This window comes from Thamnophis sirtalis, unplaced genomic scaffold (genome assembly GCF_051295495.1).
Source record: "Thamnophis sirtalis isolate CommonGarterSnake01/CBP01778 unplaced genomic scaffold, rThaSir2_p1.2 scaffold_7, whole genome shotgun sequence".
Lineage (NCBI taxonomy): Eukaryota > Metazoa > Chordata > Lepidosauria > Squamata > Natricidae > Thamnophis > Thamnophis sirtalis.
The window spans coordinates 73,775,725-73,799,619 of record NW_028261387.1 but is presented as its reverse complement, the minus strand read 5'-3'; the positions used below and the strand labels follow the sequence as shown (position 1 = coordinate 73,799,619).

Sequence of the window (23,895 nt, the reverse complement as noted above, 5' to 3'; positions counted from 1 at the left end):
ATGGAGATCATATGACCTGTGGGATGCTGCAACATTGTATATACACAATGGTTGCCAAGCACTCAAATTTTGATCATGTGACTGGGGCTCCTGCAATGGTAAAAAAGTGTGAAGACCGATTGTAAGTCCTTTTTTTCAGTGTTGTAGTAACTTCGAATGATTGCTAAATAAATGGTTGTAAGTTGAGGACTGTATTTGCTTGAAAAAGACATCTTCTATATGCCTCCACCCTCATGTGCAGTCCATGTACAATGTACAATTGAGAGCAGTCCATGAAAAACCTTGTTTTTTGATAATCTGTGACCCTGGCAAAACCAAAATCCTGTGTGGCACAATATCATAGTTAGTACATGAAACACTCTCAGGTGTGATTTACATAATTATTACAATTTCAATGATTATGTGAAGAAGCCTTTGCTGTGATCTAATATTTGCTGACCCTAAAATGAAGTTCCCTTACTGGAGATACATTATTTTACTTTAGCAAATGCAGTTCACTGAAATTTTCACATATGAAAATGTGTAGTATCTGTAGTCACTTCGTTTTGTGCAGATTTCAAAGCACCTGAGCATAGGACAAGAAGAAATTTCCTGAAAGTTTGAACAATTAATCAATGGAACAGCTTGCCTCCAGAAGTTGTGAATGCTGCAACACTGGAAGTTTTTAAGATGTTGGATAACTATTTGTCTGAAATGGTATAGGGTTTCCTGTCTAAGCAGGGGGTTAGACTACAAGAGCCGAGGTGGCACAGTGGGTAGAGTGCAGTACTGCAGGCCACTTCAGCTGACTGCTAGATCAGCAGTTCAGCGGTTCAAATCTCACCGGCTCAGGGTTGACTCAGCCTTCCATCCTTCCGAGGTGGGTAAAATGAGGACCCGGATTGTTGTTGGGGGCAATATGCTGACTCTGTAAACCGCTTAGAGAGGGCTGAAAGCCCTATGAAGCGGTATATAAAAATCTGCTATTGCTATTGCTATAGACCTCCAAGGTCCCTTCCAACTCGGTTATTCTATTGTATTCTATTCTATTCTAATTGAGTACTCAAGGTACCATTGTATTGTTTTCCATAGCTTTCTCTTAGCAGGTTCACCAAAATAGAGACAGGAAAAAGAATTATCAGGGAAGATTTAAATGGATTTTTGGATCTTTTTCCACTTCCCTTTCTTCCAAAATACGTCTTGTTTTCACTAATACTGTACTTCTCTTTAAACACAGGTTCATGCCTTACCAGCTATTTCTCCACCTTAATTGAATTACCCAATATTATCCACCCTCAGCATATTTCCATGAAACCAGCTTTGGGGACACCAGTTCTGAAAGTTAATCATTGTATTGTTTATCAGTTGATGATTGATTTATAAAGGTTCGTGGCTTCAACATGCCACCACCTATGGTACAGTTTGTTGAAATACTCAGTTAACTTAAATGGTGCATTTTATGGCTATAGCATAATTTAATTATTTTATGGCCGAACAGGGTATTAGCTTGCTAGGGAAAATCAAACAGCAGGAAAAAGCAATATTATTTTGTTTAGGTGGTGTTTCATTAAAGTTGGGCCTAGCTATTTTGAATGACCTGGGTTTATTGCAAGTTGTTTCGATAGCTGTTCCTTATCTGAGTGAAAGTGGAAAGATCTTAATCTAAACAGTTGATTCTAAACCCTAAACTATATACTTTTTTAAAAATTAATAAAATATGGTTGCTTTATTAGAGGGACAGTATATAAATACATTCTATCTCTTATTTATTTATATTAAAGTTTAAGTACACAAACCCCAGCTTACTTTGGAACAGGACCAGCAATTTCAGTAAATCTTAAACTGTACTTTCCTATAGCAGTAAGTAATGTGTCCGTCTTCATTCCTGTCAGATTTGAATGGGAAATAAGCTATTTTCCAACATTAGTCAATCTTGTGGCCCTCTAAATACTGTTGATATAAACTTGCTATAGTCCCAACTACCATGCTCAGTGTTTTAGAAGTTTGGAAACTGCAGTTACAAACATCAAGGGTTCTCTGTATCTGATATTGAATATTGCAGAACTATCTGTGTAATATTTTTTTCCTGAATCTCCTTGGTACCCTTTCGGTGCTCTTTCAATTTTTTAGCATAACCCAATCATATCTATTCATTTTAGAAAACCCCAAATTCCTTTTCCCCCCACTCCACCCATTCTTTCACTCATTTACCAGTACTTTGTTTTGGGATCTGGCACGGATAAAAAGTAAAATCTGAATTTAAGCACTCCGTCCTTCTTATCTAATCTTATTGACCAAACAGCCTGTGATATGTTTCAAAATTCAGGGGTGGGGTGGGGGGGCTTTTAGCTTGAACATTTGTTAACAAATTTAACATTTGTTAAATTAATTATTAATTATTGTTAAAAGATCAATAGTTAAAAAAAGAAAGATCTCCCCTCTGATCAGTATTTTTTTAATCCTAAAATTGCAAGCTCTATTGAAAGCCATGATAGTTAAAGAGGCCTAAAATTTGGTTCAGTTTGAAATGTTTTTGTAGCTACTTTAAGAAAAAGTCCTAACATAAAATGCAGTATCAGTGGTTCTCTTGGTCCTTTGTGACCTTAGTTCTCCATGTAGTTGTACTTGCCAAAGTGGAACTTCTACATAATGTGAAGGCCCTTCTAGAGCTGTACATTTTGTTGACAGTTGTAGCCAAGAAAGTTTTCCCATAAATACATCTCATGAACCATTTATGTCCTTTCCTGGAACCTTTTGTTTGGATTACTATAACACAGTCTACATGGAGTTGGTCATGAAGACCACTTGGTAAGTTCAGATGGTCCAGAATTGAGTGGTCCAAGTAGTTATGAGCACATCTCAATATGCCCATGTGACACCTCTACCTCAGAAACTGAACTGATTTTCAGGAACAATTCAAGAAATTGTTGGTTATCATCTATAAAACCCTTTATATTGGATAGTTACAAGATTCTCTTTCTCCAACTGATTTTCTTTATCCTAGAATATTTGGCAGCGTTGGCCAGCCATAAGTCACAATGACAAAATGATGCCATCATGTGGGACTTTGGAAGTATGTCTGTTCTATTGCTATCTCATCCTTTGGAACAGCATTCATTTTCCACCCCATCTCTGAATATTCCTGAGCCAATCCATGCTGTCTTTTAGGAAAATTTTAATTTGGGCTGTGGAATTTGCAAAAGTGTGTCACGGATGTATTTTCATTCTTTTTTATATTTCACAGTGGGGGGAAAATCCAATAATTCCCTTGGGATGTTTTGGGTATTATTATTGGTTTCTGTTTGGCTTTTAATTTTTGTATTTATGTACCAATAACTAGTGCTTTCACCACAAAAGCTATCCAAGTGGCTTAATTAATAATGAAAACCAAACATTCCGTCTCTTCAGAGATAGATTGCAGAAGATACAACACAAAAGGAAAGAAGCCTCTGGCAGCAGGTACACGGTTCCCAGTATAATCATGTGAGAAAAAGGAGTTCCATCCCAGAGGTGGTATTCTACCAGTTCGGTCTGGATCACCCGAACTGGTAGCAGAAATCATGGGTGACTCTGCCCACCCGCGCCCGGCTCTATAGCATCTTATTTAGCACTCACATTTGCGAACCGGTAGGGAAGGTAAGTATATACCATCCCTGGTTCCATCCATAGTATTAATGGCTTTCTTGTTCTTCCTTACAGAGCAGTTAGTCACTATAATTTCTGCAAGGAAGGAGAAGAGTCCTGGGTCCATTTCATTTTCTCCCAATATCACATATCTTGAAATAAACAGGAACCTTCTTGAAATAACTGGTCTAGACACCCAAGGCTAGATTAATAGATAGTACTCAGGAAACCAGTGCTGGAACAAACAACTAGGTGAAACCCCAGTGACCAGTCATATGACAAAAAGGGGGTTGAGGAGAGAATTTGTTAAACCTATGAAATCTGTGCTCCGTTTTCTAAATTCCTGTCTTCACTAAAAGCTATTTTACTGGGCCTTATATTCTTGCACCTAAAAGAGGATAAGCATTTTTTAGAAGTAATTTGGCTGAAGAATTTTTCTCATTTGGTTTTAAAGTACAGGCCTTAATTTTTTTTAAAAAAAAACTTTTTTAAAATTGAAAAAAAATTAGGACTTCCCATAAATGGAAGGAAAGCACCAGCATACTACCCATTAATGTAGCCTGAAAAAAGATGTTTCAGTTTTAATTAATTCACTCATTAAAGTTAATAGCAAAATATGTTATCTCTTACAATATTTCTTACAAAATATTTTCAAAAAGTTCTTCATTTCCATTCTAACATTTTTGCAATAAAATCCAAATATTAAAATGAACATAATAAGCAATGAAAACAATTCAATGAAGTTTTGGGAAAATGGCTTCATTATAAGAATGTACAACTAAAAATGTCTTCTCTTCTCTCCTGGATTCTCTCTGCGTATATTTCTCATTTCGGGAAGCTCTCTATTAGACAGTATATTATCTGGTTTTTGTAATTTGGTGGTTAAAAGAAGTTTCAAGACAATGCTTTGATTGGCAATCCCCCTCCCTTAATCAAGGACTTCTATAATAGTGCTTTGTGCAGCTCAAAAATATTTTGGAAGAAAATCTTCTGACCTAACCCAAGTACACAGTCTTCCTGTTATTCATTAAAACAGCCACATCTCTTTTTCCAGCTTCCGGGTGAAACTTCAAAAAGATGCTACTGCTTTAATAATTGCATGGAAACTAAAAGCAAGACATGGATGCTTTAATTAGTGCCAGGAAGGTGCTGTAAATGTGAAATCAAAAACATTTCTTTTTAATATTTTTTTAGAGAATGTGCAGGTGTGATTTATAGCAATCCAGGTATTGTTCACCCTTTCATTTCTTTCATTTCATCTTTCATTTCCAAGGAAAATTCACTACAAAGGGGAAGACTAAATCATTGCCCAGCACTCTTGGATAGTATAAGCAACTTTTCATCTGAGACTAATGAAGAGATCCCAAGAGGCTGATTTAAGAATTAAGAAGTCCTTGGTTCAAATTGATTTTGATTTGATTTGTATACCAACCCAACTCTCCAAAGCAATTCTAGGTGACTTACAATTCAGTGGAAGCATTAAAAAGGGGAAAAAAGCATGAGATGCAAAACACAACAAAAGAAGACAATGATGCAATAATAAAATAAAAAGAATAATAAAAAAGCCAAAATAAGAGGGTAATAGAATTAAAGGCCATCATTGTATGAAACATGGGTGTCATTCTCCAGAATAATCATCAATTGTACTATTAGTAATTCACAGTATATGATGATCAAACATGGGATGGGAGGGGATGGTTGATAAAAGAATAAATTAACCACTTTTATTTTACACATATCTTTTTATCCATTGCAAATGGCTGTGTGAATTATTACAACTTTTGATGTTCTGCTCATTTATATGCAAGTCAGGTATTGGCTGACTGAGAATGTCCCACAAGCTCTAGCCACCTTTTAATATTCCTTTAGCACAAAAATCCTGTTGTAGTTTAGATTAAGGGAGCCTAATTTCCCTCCAATCTGGGTACTTTCCAAATGCATGCATTGGGGGGGGGTTTCAGAATTATCTTACTTCTCCTGGAACTCAATAATAAGAGATGATCCAGGCAGAAGACACCCAGATTTGGAAAAGCTGCCATTGGGAGATGCAGGTTGGCAAGTTGTACTATTATCAAAAAGGAATGTGAAGCCTGCGCAGTCTTGGGAGTTTTGCAGCTTTATCTTAAACAGCTACGTAGTACAAATGACATTTATGGAGCTGAGTGAAGCAATTTTGATTTGTTGGTAATTTAAAGAGAAAGGAAAGGTTTTTCTTATTCTTATTTACTTTGCAGTTTTATTAAAGCTGTGGGAATCCCATGAGCTTTCCCCGCCTTTAGGTATCTTTCCTGATCCCTTTTTCACTAAAGGTCATTTTCCTTGAATCTTTTGAGAGGCCTACTAGGGCAACCTAAGTTTTTTTAAAAAAATCTGACCATAGATGTTGCTTTGTAAAAAATTCCTAGCTTTGAGATTTAGTATTTTTTTAAAAAAATGTTAATCCCAAGTACATGAAACTTCCTGTGGAAATGTAGTTCTAGTGATCCTTTACAGGATTTCCACACAATTGCTCTCGTGTAGCAACACTGTCCCTTGGAAGTCAAACGGCAAATATTAAACAGCCTTGCTAGCCTCACAGCAACTCCTAGTTGTCATTCAAAGAGCCAGAAAATAGCTGTTTGCAAGCTGTGTGTGTCTGGAGCTCCAGATTCATACATGCATGCCTGACCCCTTTATGAGTGGCAGTGTGGATTGCCCCTGCTTCTCTCTCCCCACCAAGTTGGCTAGTAACCCATAAATGTCCTGCACCCTTCTGATTCAGCAGAATTCCACAGGGGTGCTTATTAACACAGGGGGGAAGGGGGAAAGGGCTCTGTAATTGTTAAGACATGAATTTAGGCAAAAGGCAAATGGGATTTGATGGTGTGGAAAGACAATCCCTGTTTACTAAAGTCTGACAAAATACAGGCTTGGGAGGGAGGGGGGTATCATCTCCTTTTGGAAATAGCCAAAAAGCAAATATATCCTCAGGTCATGGAAAAGGGGCAGGAACAAAATATTGACTTTACAGGGGGAGGGAAAAATCATCCTTTAAAACACATGCACACCATTTAAACGTAGATGGCTAGATTCAGCCCAAGATCTTAAAAGAGCAAGCTGGTTGAAAATTTTGCTTGACAGCTTTTGGTGTCATTTTTTGCTGTGGTGAGCAAGTCATGCAGTAAACTATTTTCTGTTAATTTTTTCATCTGAGATAACCTGGCCAAGAAATGATTAGCACACAAGTAAGTTTGCCCTAATCTGAAGAGAAGAGGAAGGGATGAAAAGTGAGAAAGCTGTACTGAAGTTATCTGTTAACTACATCAAGTGCCAGCGATTGGAAGAGTTCGTTCTTCCTATCTCTTTGGCTTTCAGTACCCTGCCCCTTTCACATTGTCTTGTCTTTTTTAATCTTAAGGTATGGCCCAAAATGACTACTTCAAGCACAATAGTTGTTTTCATCTTTTTTTCCTTTGAAATAGTGCTGGGAAAGCAGGCGTCGGGGATCTTCCTACCTGCTTTGTTACTGGCAATCAGAAGGAATCCTCTTCCCCAACGCTTGACTTTGAAGTCACACAAGTAGCCAGAATCCATTCTTTCAAAGTGCACAGCAGTTCAGGCCGAGACAAGGTGATTTGCAATCTACCCAGCAGTTCCAAACACTGAATGTCAGAGCTTGGGGAAAAGCATAACTAGGTTGTCACTTGGAATGGAGTTTGGTCAGTGGTCGGAGATCTATATTCTCAGATAGGTAGGACTTTGTCCACAAACTGGAATTTGAAATTTCATCGGGGGGGTGGGAAAAAGCAGAAGGGATGGTTTGAGAGATGATTGTGCTGGCGTGGATGGCCCTGGGACTTTAGCTCTCAGTCTTGTAACACAGGACTGTGACCCAACGGGCTCACCTATCGTGGGGCCTGGGAAATGGAACAGGAATAGGCTGCTACGGTGTTCTGTCTATTGAGAATTATGACAGGACGTGCACTCATCTCTATGAAAAGAAGAAATCCAACTGATTTTAAAGCAAGGGAGGCCTCACGGTAAGCCATACTTTTAGGCATAGAAAGTGGCTGCCAGCAGCAGGGGAGATGTTGGAAGATAAGAGTTGGATATGCCTTAATACTTGAACCTCCAAATTAGTTTGTTGCCTTCAGATACAGGGGGGGGGGGATTCTCTGGACATGCCTTACAATTAAGACAGGATAAACCAGCTGCTTCAGTTAGCAAACCTGCATGGATGGCTACTACTTCATTACACCTAAGCATGCAGCTTTTGAAGACTGGCTTTTACTTGTCCAGGCCCTGTATTTGCAACCCAAAGGGTTCCTCAGAGCATGGTGGGATTGTAAAGCCATCTACTGCCCTAGGCTACTTCTACATCTGCTTCTCTCTATGTTGCTTTGAGGCTCCCCAGCAGAGAGTTTGTGGGGAATTGGAGAGATCATGGCAGGGCACTTTGGTGCCAGGGCTAGCAAAGGAAGTAGGAAAATCGAAAGGGCCAGGAGGTGGCTGTGTGTTCTTCCGTGAGACCCAAGCAAGACAGCAGAGACATGTTTTTAAACCTTTCCAAAAGGACAAGGAGAGTTGGGGCCTGCCCTATTTCTTGGTGGGAAATGTTCCCAAAGGGTAGGGGCAATCATGGCAGGCTAATACTCTTCCCTATTAGAAACAACTCTGCAATTGAGTCCGCATTTGTCTTTTAGATATTTTTACATTGTGCTTTGAAGACTGTACAGTTTTCCAATTTTTCAGGCACATATTTCCCGCATTTAAAACAGAATAATCCATTGCAATAACTGAACAATGTTCTCTTCCATAATACAGAAGTAGGGAACTGGCTCTTGCCAAAAGATTACCTGAAGACAACTAATCTTTAAGATTTTAATTTCAGCCACCAGCAATACATCTGAGTCATCTTCAGTAGAGGTGAAAGGCTTTATGATTCATTGTCAGTTTCCAAGCATTTAATCCTTCGGTTCCCCTTAAGAAACTCCCCCACCTTACTAGCCTTGTACATACACCTTTTGATTGCTATTTCTAGTAACCTTAATCCTGTCAGACCTTGTAGGAGAGGAAACTTTTTTTTGTGATGGGGTCTTACCTAGTTAGGAGCTTGTTTGACTTAAGGCATGTTTTGCTAAACTGAGCAAAACAAGCTGGGTTTATGATATTATACTAGACACTATAGTAAATCCTGTGCATGTTTAACTTGATGTCTGTACACATTTATCTAATCGTAAAGATCATCCTATCCAAGTTTGGTTTGGCATGAAAGATTTCTCAGTGGGGCTGTTGTTGAGTCTCTTTCTCTACCTTTCTGACCCTCTTATATGAATTATTGGCTCAGTAATTTCTAGTTGAAGAGGAAAGATTAAGTTATGTTCTTTCAAGCAGTAACCATGACATATTTAATGGTCACATTCCAGAAGCCTATTCCATTCTATTATATTACTTGAGAGACCGCCTGCTGCCAATTACCTCCAACAGACCTATTAGATCCCACAGACTAGGCCTCCTCCGAATCCCATCTATCGGCCAATGCCGATTGTCTACAACCCGGAGGAGGGCCTTCTCTGTGGCTGCTCCGGCTCTCTGGAATGAGCTCCCCGTGGAGATTTGGACCCTCACCACCCTTCAGGCTTTCCACAAAGCCCTTAAAACCTGGATGTTCTGACAGGCCTGGGGCTGACAAGTTCCCGTCCCCACTCGAATTGTGTGGCTGTTGATTGTTTTTAAATTCTTTCTGTAGTTGCTTCTTTGTTGTTTTTCCTCTTGTCTGTATCCCCTACCTTTGGTTTGTGAGCCGCCCTGAGTCCCTCCGGGAATAGGGCGGCATATAAGTGCAATAAAATAAAATCAAAATAAAATCATTTCCTCAGAGAAGCTCAAGTCTGAGATGTGGAAGCTAGTGGTCTTCCTCTCAATTCAACAGTGAACTAGCTGGAACATGGGTGTCAAGCTCGTATCGTCACGGTGATGCCATGTTTTGTATCGGGACTTCCCCCCCTTTGCTAAATTGGGTGGGGGCGGGGCTAGCACCCAGCACCTGGCCCACAGGCTGCAGGTTTGACACCCCTGATCTGGAACAACCAAATTGTCAGTCATTAATATGTCACCTAATATGACATATCTGAAGAGCAATAATACACAAAAGCTATTGACTTCATGCACATATCTTGTTTATGGGTTTTTAGAGGAATGTAGCTCCTGGAAGAAAATGGAATATTGTTCATTGGGAATCTTATGAGTTCAGGCTAAAGATCTATAGCAAGAATAGAGAACTTTTGTCTATCCAGTTATTGCTGAATTGTAACTTCTAGTATCTCACCATTGCTGGTTTTATGGCTTGATGAGAATTAAAATTCAGTAATTAGAAGTTTTTCATCATAGATTTAATCTGGGTTATAGTGTGCAATGCATGGTTTGTTGCACACTCACCCAGATGTTCACATTGGATTTGGCATTTTTGTCTACTTATCAAGTCTTTTTCAAAGACCTGGGAAAGGCAGATATGGATGTTTGATGGTATCACAGTTATTGTTGCAGGATGTAAGCAGTTCTTAGTAAAGCTGACTTTTGCAATTGACTAGTGTGCAATGCATTACTATTATTATTATTTACATTTTTATCATGCTATTCCAGTAGGTGATCAAGGTGGCTTCCATGGGGATCTCTCTGCACTTTATTCCCACAAGAAGAGCCCCATGAATTAGAGTTGGGCTGAGAGAGAATGACTGGCCCAAAGTTATATAGTGAGTGCCATGATTAAGGTAGACTTGAACCTCGTAGTGTTTGGTCCCGGAGAGTTGATTGAGTTTAAATTAAAACAGTGTAATTAGTCCAAAGTCACCAAGTGAGTTTTCATGGCTGAGAATAGACTTGAACCTGGCTTCCTTGGGTGGTCATTTAACATCTTATCTACTGTGCCATAACATCTCTATGTTTGTATGATGTGAGTGTGGAAAGTGTTCCTTAGGCCACAAATTGGGATGCAGAAGATAGATGCAAGTTGCTTATAAAAACAGAGGAAATCATATCTGGTGGATTGTTATACAGGGATTATGATGTAGACTAACCACTGACTAAAAGTATTAAGATCTGGTTTATTTATGTTCTTTACATTGGAAAGTCTGCTACAGAGAATTCTTACCAGGGCATGCTTGCAAAGCATTCTGGAAGACATTATGAAGTGAGAGCAGAGCCAAGAGAAAACTATCCGCATGTCCCAATGTTGCAAAGAAAATGAAAAGCCACACCTTTGCTTTATGTCGAACATTAGATAGAGAAACATAAAATTATTGGCCCAGCAGCACCTGTGGAGGGGCGATGGGTGAGTCCAAGGCAGTGTTTCTCAATTTTAGCAATTTTAAGATGTCTGGATTTCAACCCCATGCAATCCATGCATCTTAAAGTTGTTGAGATTGAGAAATGCTGGTCTAAGGAAAGTGGTGCCACAACACAACCTTTTTCTAAGTAATATCACAGACATGCTCAAAAGGGTGGAGTTGGTGCCACAACAGTGTTTTCTTACTTTTGATAGAAGAAGGGAAACCATGGGATTCCATGGATGCTTCAATATTTGACCAGGTCTTAATATGGACTAATATGAAGACAGTCTGCTCCAGAGCAGGAGTGGTACAAAATAGATGCTCATAGCAGTGGTAGGATTCATTTTTTTTTACTACCGGTTCTGTGGGCGTGGCTTGTTGGGCATGGCAGGGGAAGGATACTGTAAAATCTCAATTCCCTCCCACTCCAGGGGAAGATTACTGCAAAATCCCCATTTGCTACGATCAGCTGGAACTCAGGAGGCAGAGAATAGATGGGGGCGGGATCAGTCAGAGGGGTTTTTTACCGGTTCTCTGAACTACTCAAAATTTCCACTATCAGAATTGGCCAGAACCTGCTGAATACCATCTCTGGATCTTCTACCTATTTTGATGGCCAAAATCAGCCCCAGCTGTAAGTGCTGGGTGTTAGAAGTAGAGGTGGTTTTCTCAATATTGTAGTTATATTTCTTAGTCTTATATCACATATATAGGTGTCACACTTCTCCCAATTTTTCTCACAACAATTCCATTAGAAAAGCATTGGCACCACAGATGTGAGTTAAGTAATGCATTGTGAGATGTCTCCAATGCCAGTTTGAAAGATGAGCATGTATTTCTTTGCTTTCTTCTGCATTTGCAAGAGCACATGAGTCTTGATTTCCTGGCCACTTGTCACACTTCTGATATTACACTGTCTCTTCCTTCAACATTTCTTCTTCCTTTTATTATATTATATTTATTATATATTATATTATGTAATGTTATCTAGAGTAGGCTGCCTCTGTCTGTCATGTAGTACTTTTTGCAACCAAGTTGGCCATTGAATGGTCAGAGAGTACCCACTGAGATTTATATTAGACATTAAATCATGAAAAACAGTTCAAACTGCCTGCAGAAATTTTAATGTACTATCTGCAGTTTAAATCTTACGGGTTGCAAAAGATAAGGTGTTTTCATTACGAAAAGAACAGGCCATAATCATTAATTATTATTGGTTCTTTGGTGCAATTCAGCTGATATTCAATATGATAACATTGATTTACTGTTATTAATCTGGTTATACTCAATATAATTTATAGTACCATAAAACCCCTCCTCAGGCACAGTAAGCCACAGGCTCTAAAATCTGTAGCTGTAGGAATACTCAGAATTGTACCAAATGCAGGGTTTGACTTCATACAACAGAGCCACATGATTCTTTTCAGGACTAGAAGACAGGTGACTCTGAGTTCTAGTCTCACTTTAGGCATGAAGTCAGCTGGGAAACGTTGGGCCAGTCCCTTGCTCTCAACCCTAGGAAAGAGGCAATGACAAACTACTTCTGAAATTTTTTGATAAAAAACCAAAAACTTTCAGGGACTCACCCAGGCAGTTGCCAGGAGCCAAGACTGACTCAAATGCAACAACAACAAAAACTGATTAGCAGAGAACTTATCACATTTGTATCCCCCTCCTCATTCAGGGAGCTTCTATGCATGGGCTTATCGTATTTTCTTTTGCAGCAGACATAAGATAAGGTGAGCTTGAGAGAACAAACTTCCCTAATGTTGGCATTCAGCAGAAATGTATACTACGTTCTCTCTGGTTGGCATTTTAACTACCGCTACAAATGGCCTTTTAAGTTCATTTTTAACATTCTACCATGTGCTCCCTCAGTATTATTAAATATGCATTTCTTTACATCTAATTTATATATGTGTGTGTGTGTGTGTACACACACACACACACACACACACACACACATCCATTATGTTTAATATACAGACACTAAAATATTGGAGATTTCCTACATTCCAGGAAAGTTGTATGTGAATAAAATGTACTTTGCCAAACAAATTATTACAGTTGTAAAAATAAATCAAGTATAGATCCTTATTTAACTGTATTAGCTGCATTGTGGTAAAAGGCTGACAATAATTACAATAGTTAGTACTTTGTGAAAAAGTGTGCTCTTGATGTTTATGTCATTCAGATGAATTCTTGGAATTAAACAAAATCAAGTATGAGTACATAACTAAAATGGACACTACACAGCAGAGAGAAAAGGGCAATTAGTAACCAATAGGTGAAAATTGGCAGAGCATGTGTAAGAAAAAATAGGTTGTTAAGAACAAAACAATGCTTTTAAAACCCAGAAAGTCCAGTTAAATTAATTGGAAGAAGCTTAACTGGATTCTGCAGATATATTTCCTTGGGCAATCAATTTCCTGGACCATACACTAGTCAAAGCCAGTTCTAAAAGGATGCAGATATACTGTATATGAATAAGGTTAAATTGAGTGATTGAATATTCTCCCATTACCTGCTGTGAGTTTTCTATTTAGAACTGTGGCCCTATAATTCCATTATTTAAAGGACATGGAGTTATGACATTTACAATACTGCCAGCTGGAGAATCTGGCAATATTCTGTAGAACTAATAGAGCATAAGCATGTCATTGCTATGTTCAACTCCTTAGGGAGAAAATAATAGAAAGTCCTATTTTGATCCCATGCATTTATTAGTAATCTAGTTTCATCTGCAATATAATACGTTGGGAACTCTAGCAAATTTTACATACCCTGTGGTTTTTGATGGCTACTGTAGGCTTAAGCAGGAAAGCACAACTCAACAGCAGTACAACTAACGAACAACTTAAACATAAAAGTGAAAGCGGTATCATAGGAGCATAGCTGAAAAACATGACTTATTGTATCAAATGAAAGTAGGGAAATACTCTGCATCGAGCAATAGAAACACAATCAATATTCTTTTGTAGGCTTGGGTGTGGATGATTTTATCAACAAAAGCAAGTGGCAAGAATTGATTATAACCTCAAAAAGCACTGGTTCCTGGTAATATCATTCAACTTTGATCAGTCTAGATTGTCATGTTGTACTTGTCGAACTAAGAAAATTCATGATAGGATCTCTTGCTGTCATTTTTACAGTTTAAAAATAGTGGTGGGTTCAGGAAAGTTGCTCTAGAAGTGGGGCATTTTATTCTGTCACCCACACCATACCAGTGATTCAAACTGTTTCTGAAAAAGCTACTACCAGCTTAGGGAATATGAAGCTTTTTCTCAACAGTAGACTTTAATTTTTTCAGGGACTAAGTCGATAATTCAAGTGGGGCAATCCATTTTCACAAGTGGTAGATGGATTTTTTTTACTGTTTTATTAACAAATGTGGGTTTCTTAACTGTGGAAAGTCTGTTTTAGGACTCACACAACCTAATTTATGTTTGGCATCTGAAAATGGTGAAAAGAGTGGCATGGTGTTGCAAAATGATTAGAAGGTCTCCATGAAAACTTGGAGTTGTAAGATGCCAACCTTTGTATAAGTCCTAATCAGGAGTGGGGGCAGAGAAAGACCATACAGTTTCCTGTGTTATACTGTCTAGATTCAGAGGATTTGGTCAGCTTCTTCAGGAAAATGATCAAGGAGAAACAATGGATTCCACCTCTCCAAGCTACTCCAGATCTCTTTCAGCTGTTCTTACCTCCTAAACATTAGATGTCACCTGGCCCAAATCCTGTGTACCTTTTGAACTGAGAGGATCACCAGGAAGGTGGGGTTTTGGGATCCATGGACACAGTCAGTGTTGCATTTTGCATTTGCGTGCCTGGCACTGAAAGATCTATTGTAGGTAAATGCTGTGGAGGGAATTGTTGATAATGAAGTCAGAGCCCGTAAAACCTGGTTTTATAGGGAAGTAAAATGAAAGTCCCACATTGTTCCTGTGTATGACCGTGTGTAAATTACCATTCCAATGACCTTCATCCAACAGAGAAATGGCAGGGCGTGGGAGAAGAGAAGAGAGGAAGAGAAAGGGTAGATGAAGGGACAGGACAGCAGCTCCAAATGGAAGATGGAAATGGTATTCTGCCTTTCAGAAGTGATCCTTGCAGCTTCTGCTACCAATAAAGTAATCTTAATAATGACACCTTAGGTACCACACTGGACTGGGGAAATCGGAGTGTAGATAGCAGGCCCTTTGCTATGGTTTTTCACCTGTCCTGGAGCAGAACTCAGCAACAAGCTGGTGACGAAGCCTGTCATAAACAATCGTCAACAGGGAATAGAGAGGGAGAAAAGCAAAGCAGAATGAAATAAGAGGCTGAGCACAGCAGTGTTCACTAGTGGGTGAGATGATTAACGATTAACCCCCCTTGCGTCCTGCCTCCACCCATTTGGGTAGTATAGGCCTTGAAGTGCAGCAGATTCTTTCAGAGAAATATCTGAAATAAAGGCCAACAGATAGGGGACGCCGGCAAAATCAGTTGGAGAGGTTGAGGGGGCCAATAACCTCTGGCTGTGGAATCACTGCAATCTGGCCCGTGTTTGCAGATGATAATGCGCCTTTCCAAAGCCCTGATAGACATGGAGATGGCAGATTACAGTGCAGCTTTAGATCCTGCATATACGACACTGGAGTTTGAGAATATGCAAGTCTTGGCAATGGGCAGTGGTAAGTCCATTTCAGAATGTTGTTTTTCTCTATCAAAGTTGGGGTCGGGACAGGAAAGATTCAGAAGTCTTTTTTGTTTGTTTGTTTGTTTGACAGCAGCCAGATAGTGTGGAACAAACATGATTACAGTATGTTTAGTTCCATCCTCCACCTCTGTAAAAGTCTGGCGGTGGAGGAGGCTTTGGTGCCCCGAGTGCAAATATTTTTCCCCGTAAGATTTTGCTTGGGGCTCCGCTTGGTTTTAACCAGCTGAACATTTCACAGGATGGTTGCAGTGTAGGAATCAAAGCCCCATTATCATTTTCTCTTGCACTACACAGAAATCTGACTGTGGAGAAAAAAATAGCCCCAGAAAGAAGCATGGTTGGGAAGTATAGAAGGAAAATAAATGAAATGGGATGATTGTTCCCGTAGGAGTAGGTTTTAAAAGGAGGAATGCAACACCTAACTTTTTATTGTTCAAAAAGAGGTTGGAGTTCAAGGGCCTATTAGGAAATTCAGTTATTCTTTTGGTAGAGTTATACCTATGAAAACTTTTCATATTGTCCGTGTCATAATAATCTGCAGTTAGAGTGAAGCGTAATCAGGGGTCTGCCACTATGTCCTTATACTATACATTCATATTTGAGAATGAGACTGCATAAATGTAATTGATTCCAATGATGTTTAGACTTATAATTGATATAATTCTAAATGTGTGCACAATCCCACCTAGGACTAAAATTGTGGTGAAATATGATTAGGATTATTGCTTTTATTACTACTATCATTTCACACAGTAACGTAGCTGTATAATTTAGAAAATATTTGCTATTGTCTTCATATAGACATTTTCACACTTCATGTAGGATTTTACAAGAAGTGATCATTACTACTACTATGATTAATTATAAGCTCAGTCTGTTTTCTTATATTATGCACTTTTTGCTTAAAAGCTGTGGCTGTTCCCTTGATCCTTTTCTTTTGGCAAAACACCACGTACCTTATTGCCTCAATGAGTCTGATAACTTCAGTGGCATTCATTGAAATTCAGAACTTTCTACTATTTGGAAAACAGCATGCTATAAAAAAAAATGGGCTAGTTTATGATAAATTTTGTTCTTGTTGTTAGAGAGATGTATTCTACATTTTCTGAAAATCATACCTGATTTCCTTACTGTCACACAACAATGTTTTAGGACATCTTAAATGGAAATACAGTTGTGTGCCTGTACATAAACATGGAACTATGGAAGATGTTCTATGGAGAAGCACAAAAGCATTCCCAGCTCCCTCTGTAAACTACAATTCCCAGTCTTCTTTGGAGAATATCTATTGAAGGTTTAGTGATAATTGTCTCAATCTTTTATTTGGAATATTACTGCCAATTTTTCATTCTTACATTTTTGAAGTATCTAACTCTAAGTATTAGCATTATAAGTTAATGTTTAAAAGCTAATAATAAAGAGAGGTGACTAAAATGAAAGCCACTTTTCCAAAAGGTTGTATGTAGAACGTAACTCTCCAAACTACTAAAATTGGTAATGAATGAGTATTCAGCATGTTCAACTTTTTTCTCCCTTTACCCAGGGTCAAATTTTTACAACTATTTGTATAGTAGCTTGATTACAGTATCTAGGGCCGTGATGGCGAACCTATGGCAAGCATGCCACAGGTGACATGCGGAGCCATTTGTCAGGGCACGCGAGGCTTGCCCTGTCAACTGGCCAGCGCGCATGCACACAGTGGCCAGCTAACTTCAGCCTTCTTTTGAGGCCATTTTTCGCCCTCCAGAGGCTTCAGGGAAGCCTCCTGGAGGCCCCAAAGGCTCCAGAGGGCTAAAACCAACCCTACGAGCAAACCGGAAGTCCATTCCCAAACTTTTGGTTTGCCTGTAGGGCCGGTTTTTCATGCTCTAGAGGCTTCAGGGAAGCTCCTGAAGCCTCCAGAGGGCCTCCGGAGGGGGAGAGGCTGTTTTTGCCCTCTCCAGGCTCCTATAAAGCCTCTGGACCTGGGGAGGGTGAAAAAAGCATGCCAAAAATGGGGGGAGCGCTGGGGAGCATTATGGGTGTGGCATGCCTGTGCATGACCCCCCAGCGCTCCCCCCGCTTTTGGCACACGAGCCAAAAAGGGTTCGCCATCACTGATCTAGGGTCACCACAAAGTGTGCATTGACATTTGGGTGTGGCTGTTGCTGACACCTGCTGGAAATTGACTGAAATGAGAAAGAGTCGTCTCTACATAAATGTATCTTGGGTGTTCAGGGAAGCACATGCACCCTGGTCTTCATTTTGTAAAACTTTACCAAACTGTTAAAGGCTATTAATTGCATAAATCCTATTACAGTCTGAATACATGCAGCTGCTAAAAAGACAAATACAATTATAGATGCATACAGTTATAAAGTCTACATGCATCCATTCATTGAAGTGTAATTTTCAAGTCAAAGGAAGCAATAATTCTTCTATGGTCTACATTGGTCAGACTCCCTTCTGTTCATTCATACTGTGTTCTAAGGAAGATTCATAGAAACTTCAAAAGGCAACGTGGAACACAGATAAAGATAATCAAATAAAGCAAATTCTTATGAGGATGGGCTTAAGAAAATGGGTATCTTTAATCTTGAAAATACGAAGGGGATATAATACAAGTAAACCTTACAATGCAACCACAATTGAGCCTGATATTTCTAATGCTAAGCCAGACATTTGTTAAGCGAGTTTTGCCTCATTTTACGACCTTTCTTGCCACAGTGGTTAAGTGAATCACTGCTATTGTTAAATTAATCTGGCGTTGCTCGTCAGAAGGTTGCAAAAGATGGTCACATGATCTGGGGACACTGTAATCGTTATAAATATAAGTGAGTTGCCAAGCATCTGAATTTTGATCATGTGACAATGAGGATGCTGCAATAGTCATAAGTGTGAAAAACAACCATAAGTCACTTTTTTCAGTGATGTTGTAACTTCAAACAGTCACTAAATGAACTGTTGTAAGTCAAGGACTACTTGTAATCTTTTCCAAGTTCTTGAAGAAATACCATACCAATAATCCTGTCTTTTGTCATTGAAGAGTCTGAGACAATAACAATCTTAAATTACAGAAAGGTACACCCAGTTGTGCGTTCCTACCAGTTCGGACCGGTTCAACCAAACTGGTAGTGGTTTGGCAACCTGGGTCACTTGAACTGACATGCCATGTCCCCATACCAGTTCTCCAGGCGGCGCTGTAGGCACCACCGTCTTGCTTTTCGCTCCTGCACGTGCGCAGAACATTTCTTATTGCACTGCACATGCACAGCACGCATTAAGTGCGCGTATGTGTCATGTACACAAGCAAACTGGCAATAGTGCCTGCCGGAACCCACCCCTGGGTACACCCCAGTTGAATGTGAAGAGAAACTTCACATCACAGCATAAGAGTTCAATGGTGTAACCAATCGCCAAGGCCACTCCATAAGAATTTGCCAGTTGGCCAATGCATGCTGATAAATGCATAAATACAACAACAACTTTCACAAGAACTGATCAGAAAGCACTGATCTCACCAGGGAGAGTCTGAAAAATAACAATCTATTTGATTGATGATACAATGAACTCTTTATCTTGTTTTCTTTCCCTTTACAAGTATCATTTGATTACTTGGTGCAATTTGTTGGACAGCATAGCTGCTTGGTTATATAACTGACCAAAGAAATGCCAACCTATTATCCGATCCTTATCATCTCTTTTTTTTTCACTGCTTTCTTCATTTTGCAGTTTCACATTTCCCTTTTTCTCTTGGAGATGTTTGCTGGAAAATTAGGATTGGTGGGTATAGAGAAGGAATAATTACTTATCTTTTTAATTTTTTTATTGCACAATATTGTGAAAAAGTATGTAGCAATCAAATGTGCACACTCACCATTGTTAGCATCACCCATTAACCCACCTTGCTTGCTATTCCAGAAGAGCAGAAGGTAACTTTAATTGATAGGATCCAATGTGGCAGCGAGAAGAAAATATGTTTGCAATGGAAAGGAAAGTTCTGTATTACAAACCCAGCACATATAGAGAAATCAAGTTCCTTTTTGCATTTTAAATAAAATACAAATAAGTTACTAAGAAGATAATCTGCAGTGCATTATATTTATTCAATAATGTCAATGCTTTTTAATTTTTTTCAGAACAACTTCTGAAAGTCTCGGGTTAGCTAGAATCTTGGCCAGCAAAAACCCAAACACAGTTCAGAAAATCACGGATGAGTTATTATGATTGATATCGCTGATTATTTATAACATTGTTAGTGTACATGAGGAAGGAGATTATTTGGACGTCTGGCAATCAGGCATAGGATTCATAAAGAAACTGTATTAGTCACTCTTGTGGATGATCTTTTGAGATACTGGGATTGGAGGAGAGCAGTCCTCCTGGTTCTCCTTGATCTCTTGGAGGCTTTCAATATCATTGACCTTAATATCTTTCAGGATCTTCTTGGAAAGATTAGAGGGCAATGTTCTGTAGCGTTGCTTCTCCTTCCTGAATGGTTGGTTGGTTTTAGAGCATTTGGAAGCGTGTTATTGATAATGATTGTGGTGGCCCAGACAGTGCTGGGTGTATCTCCATAAGCTTAATCTGGCCCTCCTGGTTTAGAGATCAACCTAGTTTCTATTGTTACTTTTCATGGGAATAGGCTAAACCCTGGAAGAGGAAGTCCCTGTTTATCTATGCTACTAATTTCTCTCCCACCCCCTCTCCTCCACCCATACTATCAAAATAAAATACTGACTCACTTTGCAAGGCAGTTGGAACAATGTAAATGAAATGTTTTCAATGCTCAAAAAACATTGAATGAATGTGTTATATACACAATGTGACTTTAAGCCTAAAATAAGAGGAAGCTTCCAGTATAGCTATAAACATTATGGTAAAGTCTAAATGTCAATTTTAATAACTTTAAAATTGATTTTTTGTGTGTGTTGTGTATGTTGTGTGTGTTTATGTGTACGTACATACATACATACATACATACATACATACATACATACATACATACATACATACATAATTTTACACATAGGTTGGGTCCTGGAACTATAACAGTCTCAGTCACCATGTTAGATGATTCATGCTGGAAACTTGGCAGAAGGTGAATGTCTCTTAATTTTGCTAACCACCTAGCTGCTTTCAGCACTGTTGACCATGCTCATTACTTGATCAACATGGAATGGGAGTTTCTGATGGTTTAACTCATAAAGTTAAGGTAGAAGACTACTGCTCAAGCCCGTGATGTATGCTGTTCCTCAGTATTGTGCTTTTCAGTTTTGACATGGAACTACTGAGTGGATGATTTGATGTTTCAGAGTTGATTCTATATTGATATTATTCAATTCTGGCTCTCTTTTTCAAATGATGTCAAGTAGATTGAGGAAATGCTAATCATTATCTTATCACAATAAAGATCTGCTTGAGGGTGAACCTTGAGGGTGAACAACCTGGCACCCCAGGATTTGGGACCATGCCTCTTCTGGGTAACAGCATTTGTGTGAACAGACTAAGTTTAAAACTTGGCACTACCGTGCTTTTCTAACATACTGTGGTGGTAGCAACAAGCAGGAGTACTTCTTTGCTGAAGCAATTGCATTTCTTCTGAAGAAAGAGAACAGATTTAACTTCAGTGATTCAGACCTTATTACTTGTTTACGTTTCTGTCTGAAAATTACAGCTATCATAAAATGTTCAGTAGTATTGCTAGTCATGTATTTTACATACCCTTTAACACTGAAATAATTGAATTGGCTTCCAGTTTATTTCTAAACCTAATGTTTAGAAGTGTTGATTATTTCCTAAAAGCCTCAAATGTCTTGGGAGAAAAGCACAAGTGAGTGACCTCTTTCTTCCATATGAATCTGCCCATAATTTACAGTTCAGTTGCTTATTCCACTTTCCAAAAAAGGAGTGAGTCTGAACAAAACTACAAGGTAAAATTACAGCTGTCGCGTAACAGAGTGAGCTCCTGTTACTTGTCCCAGCTTCTGACAACCTAGCAGTTCGAAAGCTTGTAAGAATGAAAACAGAAAAAAATAGGAACCACCTTTGGTGGGAAGGCAACAATGTTACGTTCGCCTTTGGCGTTTAGACATGCCGGCCACATGATCACGGAGAATGTCTTCAGACAGTGCTGGCTTTTTGGCTTTGAGCACTGCCTCCTAGAGTCAGGAACGTCTAGCACATATGCGCGAGGGGAACCGTTACCTTTACCTTACAAGGTAAAATGCCAAGGCACTAAAGAGCAAAAATGCAAACTCAAATATCTTTATTAGTACAGCAGAATTATAAATAAGCCATGAAGACCAAATAAAATTTTCTAACCTATTTTATAATACGAATAAATATTCTTAAATGTGGCATTCACTATAAAAGTATAAATATGCCTGTGGATCAAATCAAAATCCCTAAACAAGGTGACTGCATCTCCTCTCATAAACATCTGGGACTCGCTATGTTTTGAAATATAAATGAGTTTGATGAATACTCAAGGAATAACCACTCATAGCAGTAACCGTTCTAGAGAGGTTACGTTAATTCCATCAACATTTAATGAAAATAGCATTTGTATTGGTTAATGTTACTCTACATTATTGTATTAAAGCTTTCTTTCCTTTTTCTGTTTTTAATGGATATATTTCTTTTTATCTTGTTGGGCATTCGTTTTAATTGTGCACTGCTTTCTGAGCATTGAGCAAAAGGATTATGCAGACATATAAGATATTAGTTAACATTATTTACAATTGAATTGTCAATGTAGTTTGAATCCCAACTTTGCCACTCTTTTGTTCTGGTATGTTTTACCAGGGACACATTTTTCTGCCCTTTGGAAAGAGCCTCTCATGCCTCTGTTTCCTAGCTTAAATTTCATGCACATAGCGGAGCCCCAAAATGGAGATTTTGATTACTTTCAAGATTGGCTGTATAGCACAGGATTTGCTTATCTAATGTCATGTTGAAAGGAATGACTTTGAAGCTTCTTTATTTTGATAATAGTTAACAAACTTCACAGGCTTTCTGACTGGTGCCATGGTGAAAGGAAGGCTCCTTGTAATCACATTAAATGATCTCATAGCTTGTTGGGAAGAATGTTTCTGCAAACCACCAAATGCACATGAATACAGGTGGACAATAATAGCAATAGCAATAGCAGCTAGACTTATATACCGCTTCATAGGGCTTTCAGCCCTCTCTAAGTGGTTTACAGAGTCAGCATATTGCCCCCAACAATCCGGGTCCTCATTTTACCCACCTCGGAAGGCTGAGTCAACCTTGAGCCGGTGAGATTTGAACAGACGAACTGCAGAACTGCAGTCAGCTGAAGTAGCCTGCAGTGCTGCATTTAACCACTGCGCCACCTCGGCTCTGTACAAATTCCATATGACACCATATTTTGGGGAAAGAATTGTTAGGAACTTTTCTTCCCCTTATGCCTGCTCCTCATCCTTTCTTGAGAAAGAAGGGACGGCTATTACTTTATAGAGTTTAGAAATGGAGTCATTCTTACATTTGAAGTGAAATAAGTGAAAGCTGTTTGGTTTGTGTTCTCTGTGTTCAGCTGTTGACTACCTTGGGTTAAACAATGATTGGCTGAAGATGCTGCTTGTCGACTATAGACTTACAAGGTATGCGGATTCAAGAGTATATGCTCTTCCTAGGCCACATTGACTAATAGGGGAACCCAGTGATGTGAAGGTTTGCGTTTTTAGAATGATTCAGAAGGAGGATTGTTGCCCTGAGTCAGTGCCTTAGTTTAAAGCACATGTTTGCAAGCATATAGACAATGCTGGTTTGAATGACTACAATATTTGATTTGAAGATGGTGAATACAAAATGAGGAAAATGCCAGTTTGGTTTAATATGTATTAGGATAATATGTTGAAAAATTGAATGGATCATAGAGCTCCTTAAAGCTTTACTACTGCTGGTTTTCTATGAATTTGTATACCTCTAAGATTTCTTGATTTAGTGTGTGTTGTTCATGATTGCTTCTTGCACATCTTCTTAAACAGACACTTCCCCATCTGAAGTTACAAATCTCAATGCTTCTAACAACATTGGAGCTAGTGTGTTATGCGCCATTTGTGGAGATCGCGCTACGGGGAAGCATTACGGAGCATCCAGTTGTGATGGCTGCAAAGGGTTCTTCAGAAGAAGTGTCAGAAAGAACCATATGTATTCTTGCAGGTAAGGAAGGCAGAGTGAAGGCAGACTTTACTAAAATGATAAGATCAATTGTTAACATTTAAAGGATAACAAGGCTTAGTTTTATAAAGTACTCTTTCTTGAATCAAGAACTATTTCAAA

At 38.9% G+C, this 23,895-nt stretch overlaps 1 protein-coding gene and 1 long non-coding RNA gene across 3 annotated transcripts in view; one reads left to right on the top strand and one right to left on the bottom strand.

Annotated features, from left to right (window-relative positions):
• LOC106544867 (uncharacterized) overlaps nucleotides 1-7,294 on the bottom strand; it is a 29,200-nt gene extending 21,906 nt beyond the window's left edge. Inside the window, exon 1 of the long non-coding RNA XR_015697358.1 lies at nucleotides 7,098-7,294. This is a non-coding gene — a long non-coding RNA (uncharacterized LOC106544867). The remainder of the gene's footprint in view (nucleotides 1-7,097) is intronic.
• HNF4A (hepatocyte nuclear factor 4 alpha) overlaps nucleotides 1-23,895 on the top strand; it is a 67,500-nt gene that overhangs the window by 24,800 nt on the left and 18,805 nt on the right. Inside the window, exons 1-2 of one of the 2 annotated variants that reach the window (XM_014061267.2) lie at nucleotides 15,374-15,583; nucleotides 23,601-23,775. In XM_014061267.2, coding sequence (XP_013916742.2) covers nucleotides 15,463-15,583; nucleotides 23,601-23,775 — 296 coding nt within the window. In that variant the 5' untranslated portion in view covers nucleotides 15,374-15,462. Of the gene's footprint in view, nucleotides 1-15,373; nucleotides 15,584-23,600; nucleotides 23,776-23,895 lie in introns of those variants that run through there. The other variant, XM_014061268.2, reaches the window with a different exon arrangement.